We start from the raw sequence: 12,745 nt of genomic DNA, 5'->3' as shown, positions 1-12,745 counted from the left end.
GTGTCTCTGGAACATTCGGAAGTTCTCAAAGGGGAAGAATATCCATGACGGAAAATCACCGACAGAATTAAGTTGTTACTGCGGACACTCAGGCCCCCAGGTCGTGGTTAACCTGCCGGGCTAGGTTGCTCTGTGACATGTCTCAGCTGTACTGTGGGAGTTATCTGGCATTACTAGTTAAAATGTTTACACTCAACTAATTTCCATTATGATACAGTGATAGCTGTAATCTAGTCAAAAAAAGTAAACTTTCCCTCTGAGGGTCGAAATATCTCTGTTGTGTTGCGACTGGATTGTCAGTGTTTATGAAATGTGTCTTCAGTGTCTTCATTTTGATGAAAGTGCTTTCTGAGTTTGCAGCTAGTTTTTTATTTGCAGTTTATTGGGTCTTCTTGGTCAACTTACAGATGCATCCTAGAAACAGAACAGAATCTAGGCGTTGGGCCTATTTTTCATGTGCTACATAGTAAAGTATGCTGTGAAAACAACAAAATGATGAAAAGTAATGAAAATTGCAAACAAAAATTCTACTGAAAACATGCAAAGTCTACAAAAATGTGCTCTTATCAAAATGCATTGTTTTACCTAATTTCATTCGGTGTATCAATGGAAGTCTGTACAAGTGTTGAGAATTTCCCATATGAGTTTGTGAGTTCAGACTGTGCCTTCAACATGTGGTAGTATGAGGGAGAATTGATTGAGTTAGGAGGGAAAACCAAGAACTTGGGCTGGAGTTCAGGGCAGCTTCTGCCTGTAGCTAGGCTCCAAGATTAACTCAAATGCTATTGAGGTCTAGGACTGAGTGATATTATGCCAGCATAATATGGAGAACCTGGATTCAGAATGAGATTGGTCAAATGGTCTAGCATTTGGGTATCTGAGGCATAGTATAGTTAGGTAGAGAAGTTTAGTCCAGGCAGAAATGAGGTCTAGTAACAAGGGCCCCTATGTATGGTGTTGGAGTAAATAGTTGCTATCAAGGATGTAAGATGAAATGGTGCAGATTTTGGTTTGCAGAGTTTGATTTTGAATTTGATTCTGTGAGACAGTGGTATGCTGCTTAATACACATCTGGGTCTGAACCCCTGATGAGCAAGCCAAGGGTGACAGTGGCAGGCAGATAGTTGGAATGATAAAGCAGATTGCATCCTGAATGAAATTAACATGAAGCAGGAATGGCTGTTGGAGGTAGCTGTTCCATAGGAGAGTTGATGGGTTTGATGACTGAGGCAACTGGATGATTCTCTGGTCACTGCAGGAGATAGTTTGGCATGGAAAATCCTGTTGGCAAGAGCACAGTTGTTCAGTTATAACGTTTGATGAGAATCACTTAATCACTTGCTTGCAGTTTAAGTCCCCAAACCTGATGATGGCGAAAGGACATAGCTCCCAGGACTGAGAGCTCAACGGGATGAAAGAGTAAAGGTGACAGCATGAAAGGAGTCAAATCAGCAGTGGCCAAAGAACGGCCAAAGAGACTAGGAGAGCAGTATGATACAGGCAGCATTTTCAAACAAACTAATAAGTCCAGTCAGAGAGAAATGGGACCAAGTCAATATAAAGCTCATCCAAGCCTGAGCTCATCTGAGGTGAAACTGAGGTAAGAAAGCAATGAGTTGAGGAGCTGACTGCATTGGAACTGAACCTAGATGGAGCTGATCTCAGATAGAGCAGATCCAATATGGGACTGATCTGACATGGAGCCAAACTGAACCAGAAAGGAGTTGCAGAGCTGGGGCGCAGGGGATCTGATTCGAATTGAAGCCAAGAAGAACAAGAAATGAGTTGCAAAGCTGATTGTAAGGGAGCTGATCCAAAATGGAGCAAAGTCAAGACAGAAATAACCTTCAGATTCAGATTCCTTTATTGATCCCAGGGGGAAATTGCAGAGACCAAAACTCTCTCTACTCGCATGTTTCAAGAGGGCACAGCTTCCCTAAATAGCCTCATCAAATAAATAAACTATTACAAAGGTAAAGAAAAGTTACGAGCAAAAACGAAAGAACATGAACGGGAGCTACTGTAACAAGCAGCATGCACGTTCGATGGAGCCAAGTGCAGAGATGACTCTCAAAGCTGAAACACATTAAAGCTGAACCAGGAAGGAGTTGAAATTGAAATGCGAAGGGAGTTGCAGAGCTGGGTTGCAGGAGCTGATCTGAGATGGAGTGGGCTGAGATGGAGCTGGGTTACAGGAGCTAATCTAAGATAGAGTGGGCTGAGATGCTGTAATGTCAAAAGGGAATTTCAGAGCTGGGTTGCAGGAGCCAATACGAGATGATGCCAATCCAATATGGAGCCAAGTGGAGAGATGAGTCGCAAAGCTGAGACACATCAGAGCTGATGCAGGAAGGAGTTGACCTTGAGATGAGAAGGGAGTTACAGAGCTGGGTTGCAGGAGCTGATCTGAGATGGAGTGGGCTGAGATGGAGCTGGGTCGCAGGAGCCAGTCTGAGATGGAGCAATATAGAGTGAGAAAGGTGCTGATCCAAGATGGAGCTGGGTGGAGATGGAGGCAAGTAGACTCAGAAGGCAGTTGTGGAGCTAGGTTGCAGGAGCTGATCAGTAATGGACTGGGCTGAGATGGAGTCGAGCATGTCCACTTAAACGTATGCTAACAATTCACACACACATGCACACACTTTCTGAGCCGCTTATCCTTAGTGGTCGTGGGGGGAGCTGGAGCCTATCCAGGCAGTCAAGTCAAGTCAAGAGGCTTTTATTATCATTCTATCTATGTACAAGTACACAGTGGAGTGAAATTACATTCCTCCAAGGAACACGATTTAACATGAAACAAAATAAGCAGTACAAAGTGCACTGTGCAGGTGTAAGTCTGCAAAAAATTAGACTAGAAACAATACAATAACTACAATAAATAAAAGTCAAGTCAAATCAAGTCAAATTTATTTGTATAGCGCTTTTTGCAACTGATGTTGTCACAGGATCAGAAAGGAGCTTCACAGAATTCCAGTAAAGACAAAAATTTAACATGAATGTAAAAAACCCAGGTGAGCAAGCCAGGAGCGACAGTGGCAAGGAAAAACTCCCTCAGAGCTGAGGAAGAAAACTTGTGAGGAACCAAGGCTCTCTAGGGCGGACCCATTCTCCTCTGATCAGACTACCTACAAAGTTATTGTACTACTAATATTAATAACAGTAGTATTAGTAATATTTATAGCTAGCAGTCCATGAAAACTTCAATGTAGTGTGGGCAGCTAGTCCAGGGCAGGTGGTGGTAGCTGGGGCATGGGCAGCTGGTCTGAAGTGGATAGCAGGACAGCTCGATAGTCAGTCGTCCTTCAGTGTCCGGCCAGAGAAACAGACATTAGACACTGTAAAAAGACAGGACAGTGCAGCACCAACACAGCACTCATTTCTGAGCATGAGGTAGGGTTGGAAAATAAGGTGCAAAGATTATATTATCTGTGAAGTGTGTTTTATTGGGCAGAAGGCAGGAAACACCCTGGACCCTGGACATGTCTTTGCATTTATACAGTGAATTAACTTTACATATTTAAGCAAATTACTTTCATTAACCATACAGGACCCTAAGCCTGTGTTAGATTAACAGTGAGGGTGTATGGATCCAGTTTTTTTGCCCCCAATCCGAGCCATTTAGTATAAAATGCTGGCAGATACTGAGTACGATCCAGTCCTTTCATTATCAAAGATAATATAGCTTATAGTAATAATAGGATTGCATAACTTAAAATTTTTAAGGGTTGATGGTTACGTGAAGAAAGTCATGATGACATCGACTGATCAGTGACATAAAACACTTACAGCAGAATAGTCAATTTTGCAATAAGCAACTTTAAAATTTTGACTCTAAAAGTCCATGATGAAGCAAAGCTCTACAGATCAGTAGAGCAGGAAGCGCCCTTTCCAGAAAGCCTTGGATTGCATTGCTGGCCCTCAGGGAAAATGGCATACAGACCCCAGTTCTTCAGGGGTTCTTTAGTGAAGAGAATGGTTATTGGGACCCTATTGAAACACCTACATGAATTAGGGCATGCTTCATATGAATGATCTTTGACTTTGTTACTGCTGATTTCATGCACTGAAGTCATTTGTCCTCAAACCAACACTCATTTCCTCATCATACAAAAGTTTCAAGATGCATAGACAGAGTAATTTGTCTGAAATTAAAGGTGATCCAAAGCACCCAGTTTCAATGCATAAGGGCTATTATTTGTATTTGTCCATTTTTTGGACACTTTGATACGTTTTTCTTATGGATTTTATTCTTGTGTTTGAAACGTTTAAAAAGTAACAGCATGTGTGGAGCATAAAAACAGTGTGTGATAGTCATTATGTGTATTATTGCTGTTGTAATGGCATAATTTCTCCCAGACATGTATCTGTCAGAGCATTTCTCTATTCATTATTCATGTATTGTTCAGAAAAAACAAGAATCTTATCACAATGCTGTACTATCTAACTTTCAGAACAAGCTAAGATTGATTGTTTAAATAATGTTTTGATTAAAATGACATAACGAATAAAGAAAAATGAAATGACTGAAAAAATGAAGGCTGTGCTAAGAAAGATCTTTAAAAAGCCACAGTAAAAACACAATATTCTGTTTTTGAATGCTTGTAATATATTTATTTATTTCAATTATGTATTTGCAATCATATGTCCCAGTTCTGGGCCTTGGATTCATTCAGCCATTTTTCAATGATGGCACAAATTTCCGAATACGGAATGTTCTCAATCAGGGCACGAATATCCAAATTCTGGATTTGCTCAACAATGGTGCGAACGTCCAATTTTTGGAGATATTCATCCTTATATTGCTTGTTCATTCTGTGCCTTCTCAAATTCATTCAGCACTTTCGTCAAAGCATCCATTGCTCTCTCCACGGCAGCGGCAGCGTCGAAGTTCTGAAGAGCAGCACGGATGTCCAGTTTCTGAATTGCGTCTTGAATGTCCAAATTCTGAAGAGCTGGAATGCTTCCGTCTTTTTCAACAGGCAGGGCAAAAGGAAGAGGCATAGCCATCTTTGCAGCGGTCATCTAGTTGTAAGAGAAAACAATATTAAAACAAGAAATTTTGGTTAAAATGTCAAATCATGCAAAGCCTCAAGAAAAACTACGCACCCTTGGAGTTTTCACAATGACGTCCGCGGACCTCTTAGTTGGTAGAGCTATAATTATGCCAACACTGTTTGCTTTGTTTTCAGCTCTGTTGACAGCAATTCCAGCCAGGTGAGCTGCTATTTGCGTTGGGAGGTATTCACAAATCCTGTTGGTAGAAATACATATAAGGACTTATAAGAAACTTCACGTATGATTTAGCCTGACATGATATTTGTGGTTTTGAATTTTCTGAAAGTACCTTATAGCATTCATTGCTGCAGTGGTTACAAGTCTTGGAGCTTTGTCCCAGTCCAGTTGAAAACGAGCAGCAGGGCTTGATTCATGCAGACCAGTCTCAGCCTTGACAGTTGCAGAAGAGTCCTGGCACTCTGAACCCCAACCAACCCTAGCCTAATAGGAGAGTCAGTGCTTAGTGCATACTATACTAAGTGTGAATACTGAGAAAATACATGGTCTTAGAAAGCTGCAGTAGAAGGCCAGACTTACGCTGGCTTTATGCTTGCTCGACAGGACACCATCAGCACACAGCTTCCATTGATCATTAGAAATGGATGAAAGCACGAGCTGTGCTCTCGAATTGGGCTTATCCAAGTATGCTGCCAACTGGTATCCCAGTTTGCGGTCACTTCTGACAGCACGAACAATGATGACAAAAGCAGGTACAATAGAATCTTCAAGCAGCTTAGCCTGAAAGTGTCAACATGCACTTGTTTATTTTCATGAAGTACATTCATTTTGTTATGTGTGGCTAGTGGGCAGGTAGATTGTACACTTTTTCTTTTTTTGCCAACCATGTGTAAAAACACCACAGCACATTTAATTTTACCTGTCTCTGAAGGGCCTCAATGCTAGATGAGCTGCTGGCCTTTGATGTTATCTGTGTGGCCAAGTACTGCAACAAAAACAGAAACCTTATTACTTCTCTCAAAGGAAAAAAGGAAATAAATGAATAAAGAAGTCAGTGTACTTTCGTCATTTCATGTTTTATGTATTTAAAAGGAAAAACTGTATCATTTTAAAAGAAATCCCTTTAAGGGATTCTTTCAAACTCACCTGATTCTTATGGAATTTCTCAAATGGGCCATATGTAAAATTACCCTAGGTGTAAACAAAAAATTAGAAAAATGAGAAAATGAAAAAGATCTTAGACGAGAAATGTGGTAACTTGTAGGTGTTCAATTAGTAGGAGTCCAATAGTAAACTAGTGAACGAAGTGATCCCTTCCCATAGCAGAATCACTACCGATATCAATACCATTTCAGAAGCCTTGTAATTACGGCGAGAAAATGTACATTTTTACAGTGTGGAACAATAAAATGTGATTTTTTCGATATTCCTTATTGCTATCATCTAGTAGAAGAAGATTAACTTAATCACGCTTTGCCATTTTACATAACCTTCTCCAGTAATGCAATCAGTAATTAAATCATATGTAAATCATAATTCTTGACCATAAATAGCCACATGCTAAAGACATACCCTGGACTTGCGAGCACTGGAAGAGCTTTGAGAGCTGCTGCTGCTCCTGCTGCTCCTGCTGCTGCTCCTGCTGCTCCTGCTGCTCCTGCTGCTGCTTCTGCTGCTGCTTCTGCTGCTGCTTCTGCTGCTGCTTGTGCTGTTGGACGATGAAGAGCTGCTTGAGGATTTTTTCAGCCCAGCCTCCAGGTATTCCCTCAGTTTCAACAGGATAATGTTTTCTTCTTGAGTTTCACCCAAAGCAGGGTTGGTTTCCCTAACAGACTTCTCGGGTGCCTTCTCAGGAGCAATGTAAACTTCAAACTCCACCCGTTCAAGAGCAGGACCATCACCTAAAACATAAGTTGATTCATTATTTTTGTACTCTTACTACAAGTAATAAGCAGCCCGGCTGGTGTCAAACTTAGTGAGCCTCCCACTTACCTCTTTCCACTGAAATACGAGCCGAGTGCTGTCCAACAACATAGTAAATAGGATTGTATCCCATAAAACCGGCATTACGTGAGGTAACCTCGATGCATCCCTTGACTTGAAAGTAAGGGACTTTACCACACAGGGACTTCTGAATGGAAGCAGGTATCAAGGACTGAGCACCAGAGGGTGCTGCAGGTGCCAGAGATATTTCTCTATCAGCAGGGTGGTCCTCCAAATTTCGGACTACAGCGACAGTGTCGAAGCTATTAAAGGAAAACACGGTCATAGATCACGGTACAGTCTGAGGGTTAAAACTGGCTTTGCCTATTGTATAGTCTGTACTTTTTGTCAGTTTCTTTCACAAATTTGACATCAATTCTAGTACTTAATTTTAGGCAGACATAAAATTTGTCACTCTTCCTTGCATTACCTGATAGCAGCAACATGATCAGGAGCCGCAGCTGGCAGAATCTGCACCTTGATGTTGCCCCTTGGGATGTCAGCTCTTGCAGCCACTTTAAATGGCGCAACAGTGTGAATCTTTCCTCTGGCCATGACAACAGCCTGAATCAAGGGCCAGTTCACTCCAATCACAGCGAGGGTCTGTGTGGCGACACTGAAAAGAAAAAGCACACATTTACATAATGACTTTGGAAGGTCATTTACTCATTGTTTACTCATTGTGCGTATATGAGGAAGAGTACCCTGGTCTGGCCTCAGCTTGCAACTCAATATCAGTCTTCCTCAGCTGATCAAGAATGCCAGTCTCTAAGTTCTCAGGTAGAGGGGGTGTAACAGTGGCTTTAACTAAATAAATAAATAAATAACACAATCAATGTTCTATTGTCAATGATTAGCATATTTAATGCTAGCATGTCAGACAGCTGTGAAAACCCTACCGTTTACAGCTGCAGCAACAACAGCAGCAGAGTAAATACCAAGCTCCATTGGCACACCAACAGCAGTGGGAATGATGCGACGCACCTCAGTTCCCAGCATAGGCTTAGCAAATTGGTAGGAAATGCCAGCCTGCAAGGCCTTAACAGTCTCCTTCAGCAGTTGATGTGCACGTGGTTTGGCAGCCTTTAGAGTGAGCATAAAATGTCATTATATTTGACATGCAATTATTAAAACAGATACGGGACTTGTCAAACACTGGAATGAATCAATGAAATACCTGTGTTGCCTGCTCAATGGCATTGTCAATGAAGGTTTTGTCAATGTTGGTAAAAGCAATTTCCTGTCCAAAGGCTTTGAAATAAATGGAACCCAGTGGCTCACTGGCTGGCATAGCCTTCCAGTTCATCAGCTGGAAAATGAAGATATGTTAAATTTCAAATATATATTAAATGGTGCATTAGTAGAATATAATAACGCAGTGTTAACCACTTACTGCTTGCAGGGTGTGCTTTATCTTGGTAATGCGATCAGCATTCTTATCTGCAGCTGGAGTTCTCTGTAGGGCTTCCTGAAGACCTTCAGTTCTGACACCAACCTGGTTGAGATTTAACAAAAAAATGGAAATTCCATAAACAAAAAGACATGATGTAAGCCAATTTGCTGACAGTCTCGAAAAGAAATATTTATACCTCTACAACATCAGAAGCAGCTCCAGCCAAGTAAGCACGTGCTTTTGCCACAACTGCTCTGGGCACAATGGTGGCAGCATCATTGATGATGAAGGCAGTACCAGCAGCTCCAGCCATGAGAGGAGCTTTACAGAAAAAAAGATATTTATTTTTAAAGCATTTGGTAGATACTCTTATCTAGAGCAACATACAGTTTAATCAAGTCATAAAGTAGGCAAATGTAGTCTTAAAAGTCGTGTCCAAAGACTCTTATATACATGGTGTGGAATGCTTGCCCCAGTGCAATAGCAAACTCCAGTTTGCCGCATGTAGTCTGGATATCTTAGCCATTCCATAACGCTACAATTACTTATACATACCCCTATGACAGCATATACACTGACTTTTGTTAGTAATTTTATAAACGTCATGAGAAAATCAGATCTTATTGAAACTTACACACATAAAGGTCCGAGTGGTAAGCAGTGCTGGAAAAGTAGCTCTGTCTGTCCAGTTTGGGGCTCAAGATTCTGACAGCAACATTAGCTGCAGAAGCTCTGTAATAAATAAAATGGTCACTTCTCACTTTGGGTTAACAGCAGCAAGAATTAATCTGCTAAATAAACAGGTAAAGTATTCTTACACTTTCACCATATCAGGGGCCGTGCTTCTGGTCAGAGACTTGATGTAAGAGTAAGCGAAACTGGCCACTTCATTCATGGACTCTTTCTCTATTTCACCAGCAACAGTGGACATAAGAGCCGCTGAGGGTTTGGTCTCAAACAGTACAATGCAGGCAACCATACGTGCTTCTGGGTGAAGATTCTTATCCATGAAAAGCTGCAGTGCCACTGGCTGGACCTACACAGGCCAATAAGATGATTTAGCTTCTGAAATAAAATGACCCAAAACAGATGTTTCACAGATCATCTCATACTTACCAACTTTGGCTCCTTCTTGGCAATGTTCCTGAGGGCCAAGATGGCATCAACATGGACTCTCGTGGGCATGGCTGCAGCAGCAGATCCAAACCCAGGCAGAAGCTTCATGATGGGTTTAAGGCTAGCAGGGTGGCCAGCATTGCCCAGAACCTTCAGAGCCAGGCTGATTTCAGAAATTTCACCCTTTGCAATGGCCTCTGCAGCATTGTCATGGACAGGCTGATGACCAATGTTGAAAGGAAAATTTTATGGAATATTAGTTATTAATCAACATTCTTTACTACGATTCATTACACCATTCATCATTTATATTTAAACATGCACTGTCACACTGAATATAAGAGGAATTCTTTTGGATCTCAACATATATCTGCTGTCTGACTTTCTGCTTGAACCCTGAACTATAATTAAAGCCTATGAGAAATGTGAATGAATAAACAAAAATGTTACCTTCAAGTGATCAGCAGAACAGGTGTGAACTTCAGCACAATATTTGGCAACCATGGAACCATAGCCAAGCATGATCACCTCGCGCAGCGCTGGCATGGCACTAATTTTGGGACTCTGTGCCAAACTCTGTTCAACAGAGTAAATAGTTGATATATTTAGAATGAGGTCTACAAGCATCTGTGTTAAAGTACTTGAAATGGTAAAATGATAAACTCACAGCAGCCTGTTGAATAGCTTCTGGATCAGCGGTGGCCATGTGCAAACCAAGCAGAAGGGCCCGAGTGAATTCAGGGGCGCTGAACTCATCAGCTTGGAACTTTTCATTGATGAACCTCAAAGCTGCTGGTGTACCCGCAAGAGGGGCTGCATCCAGAATCCATTGTCTGCCAGAATAAAGATTTTAGAACAGTACAAACATCTTTTATTTTAATTTCATGAAAATATTCAAGGGAATTTTACCTGTGAAGAGGTTTGGTCTTGTGCTGATTCCAAATGGCCTCAATATTCTCAAAAGTAGCAGCACGCAGGAGCTGGATTAGCTCAAGAAATTTCAGTGGAGCATCTTCATGGACCATGTCCACATTGTTTGCAGCCAGATGCTGCAAGACCTCTGCAGTCTGAAATGGAATAGGTGGTAATGTTTGAACTCTTAATGGTTAAAACAATGACACGTCTACCATGTTAAGATGTTGCAATGACTGGAAAGATTTTACTAATGTTACTGGAGATTAGTCAAGTTACCTGGGCCACTGCATCCTTGATCTCCAGAAGCTGAATAGGAGTTTGGAGAAGCTCAGCACCAAATTCATACTTCAGAGACCCACGAGCTGAATACTGAGCAGTGTCAGGGGCAATGGGGGTATTCTGCACTTCCATTAGTTGCAGAGTTTGCCTGAAATTAAAAATACCTCATCAAATCTCTTCTCATTGTTTGAATGCTGCAAGAGGATTTTAAATATCAGAGCAAGTGGAGCATCTCCTACTTGACCCTCATTTGGACTGCTCCAGTTCTTGTGTTGAATAGAGAGTACTGATGGATCTCATCAACTGTAGCCTCAGAGAGCTGAACACCGGCATCAGTTGGCTTCATGGTGTAGTTGTAAGTTGCAGTTCCAGTCAGACTCTGAAGCCTCTGTGTTGAAGATAGAATCAGTTACAGATGGAATGCATCTTTCATTTACTTGTAAAAAACAAAACTCAACTTGTTCACAGCATTTGATTTTACCTGCTGGCATTCAACACACTTCTCAGCATGAGCAAAACCGGTATCCTTTATCACCCTCTCATGGCAGTTGGTCAAGTCTTTGGACTTTAACACAGTAATCTCATGGGTCTTTTCATCTTCAGTGATCATATAGTGGGTCTTACAGACTCCATGAGGTCCAGCCTTAGAGGAAGACATTCATTATTTTCTCTTAATGAAAGAGGATCATGACCTTGTAATCTCGTGAATGTGCATTTTGCTAGCTATCATTCGGACTTGATATGATAATAGAGTTACCTTATTTAGGTGGTTAGCATGCATTTCATTTTTTATAGCCAAATTAATGAACTGACAAAATCTAAAAAAATTCTTATTTAGTATAAATACAACTTCTGAGATTTTTCTACAGCCTCCTTAGCTCCCCAGTTTTAAGACTACTGATTTGAATAGTAACTGATATTTAATGTCCTTTATGTATATTCTTTTACCTCATGCATCTCATAGACATTCTGGGTGTTCTTGAGGTTGAGCTGAAGGATGGTGAGGACGCCTCTGTGCACGTTCAGGGCAGCAGCAGACACTCTGGCAGGGGCGAATACTTTACCAACTGCACCATTAGCATACTCAAATTTGATGGGAGTCGCAAGGTCAGCTGTCAGTGCTTCGGTGAGCTTAGCAGCAGGAGCAAAACGATCCTGAGGCCAGATCCCAGCATACTCATAGATCTGAGGGTCTGCAAGCTAGGGGCAAAATCATCCCAAAATGCAGCACATTTGATTAAATTATTCTACAGTTAACTTCATTATCTACCATCTTATTATTTTTGTATAAATGATTATTTGCATCTTTCATGTGAAGGAGAATTTCTTTACCTTCAAGACAAAGGTATTCTGTGCTTCAGCCCTGAGGAGAACCTTGCTGCTGACTTTTATACCAGCCTTGCCCAGACCCTCCTGGGGCAGACCGCCCAAAAGCTGACCTTCATACTTGTAGACATAGGTCTTACCAGCACCAAAGTCTGGAACTAATGAAATATTTCACAGTAAGTTTCTTTGACAGGAAATATGAAACTATCCCAGTTTTTTCTTTAAAAAAAACATCACTTACCAAGGTTGGTCTGATGACTTGCTAAATGAAATAAAACATAATAAAAACTACATTTACTCTCTGTATACATTTTCTAAGAATCTTGCACCTTAATACTTAATTGAAAATGCTTAGAAATTAAATCATTGCTATCAAGTTCAAATCATCACTTACCCACAAAGGCCACAGTCAGAGCAAGCACAATAGCTCTCATGGCTGCTGGTTGTGATAAATCCACTGAGTGGCTGCTTCTTTTATTGAAATACTTTTGCTGACTAAGCAGTCCTTCAAAATGAATTATTAACTCTTGCATGCTTATTCTGATGTACAAAGACATATCCCTGATAGGCCACTTGACAGTTTTAGGTCAGAGTAACACAACCTTTTGTCATATTGACAAAAATCCAATGTCCAGCATAGTGTTTTGCTACATATAAATCCAACAAATATGCAATAATCTCTTACTGAATCTACAGGCTGAATAAATAAATTAATGTCTT

At 41.0% G+C, this 12,745-nt stretch overlaps 1 protein-coding gene across 1 annotated transcript; it reads right to left on the bottom strand.

Annotated features, from left to right (window-relative positions):
* Positions 1-4,756: 4,756 nt before the first annotated feature.
* LOC108417544 (vitellogenin-like) lies at positions 4,757-12,465 on the bottom strand. Its single transcript, XM_037545586.1, has 27 exons — positions 12,420-12,465; positions 12,267-12,287; positions 12,032-12,183; positions 11,648-11,899; positions 11,181-11,342; positions 10,939-11,087; positions 10,697-10,847; positions 10,415-10,572; positions 10,173-10,338; positions 9,956-10,081; positions 9,506-9,724; positions 9,208-9,425; positions 9,024-9,121; positions 8,586-8,710; positions 8,390-8,491; positions 8,174-8,305; positions 7,896-8,079; positions 7,701-7,803; positions 7,427-7,612; positions 7,006-7,259; positions 6,586-6,914; positions 6,160-6,204; positions 5,933-5,998; positions 5,593-5,793; positions 5,345-5,496; positions 5,107-5,251; positions 4,757-5,022 (listed from the first exon to the last, which is right to left on the bottom strand). Exons 1-27 carry the CDS (start codon positions 12,457-12,459, stop codon positions 4,795-4,797), a joined length of 4,164 nt encoding a protein of 1,387 aa, XP_037401483.1. The 5' UTR covers positions 12,460-12,465; the 3' UTR covers positions 4,757-4,794.
* Positions 12,466-12,745: the final 280 nt, after the last annotated feature.

This window comes from Pygocentrus nattereri, chromosome 15, assembly GCF_015220715.1.
Source record: "Pygocentrus nattereri isolate fPygNat1 chromosome 15, fPygNat1.pri, whole genome shotgun sequence".
In the NCBI taxonomy this organism is placed as follows: Eukaryota; Metazoa; Chordata; class Actinopteri; order Characiformes; family Serrasalmidae; genus Pygocentrus; species Pygocentrus nattereri.
The sequence above is the reverse complement of the archived record's forward strand: the minus strand, read 5'-3'. Positions and strand labels throughout refer to the sequence as shown.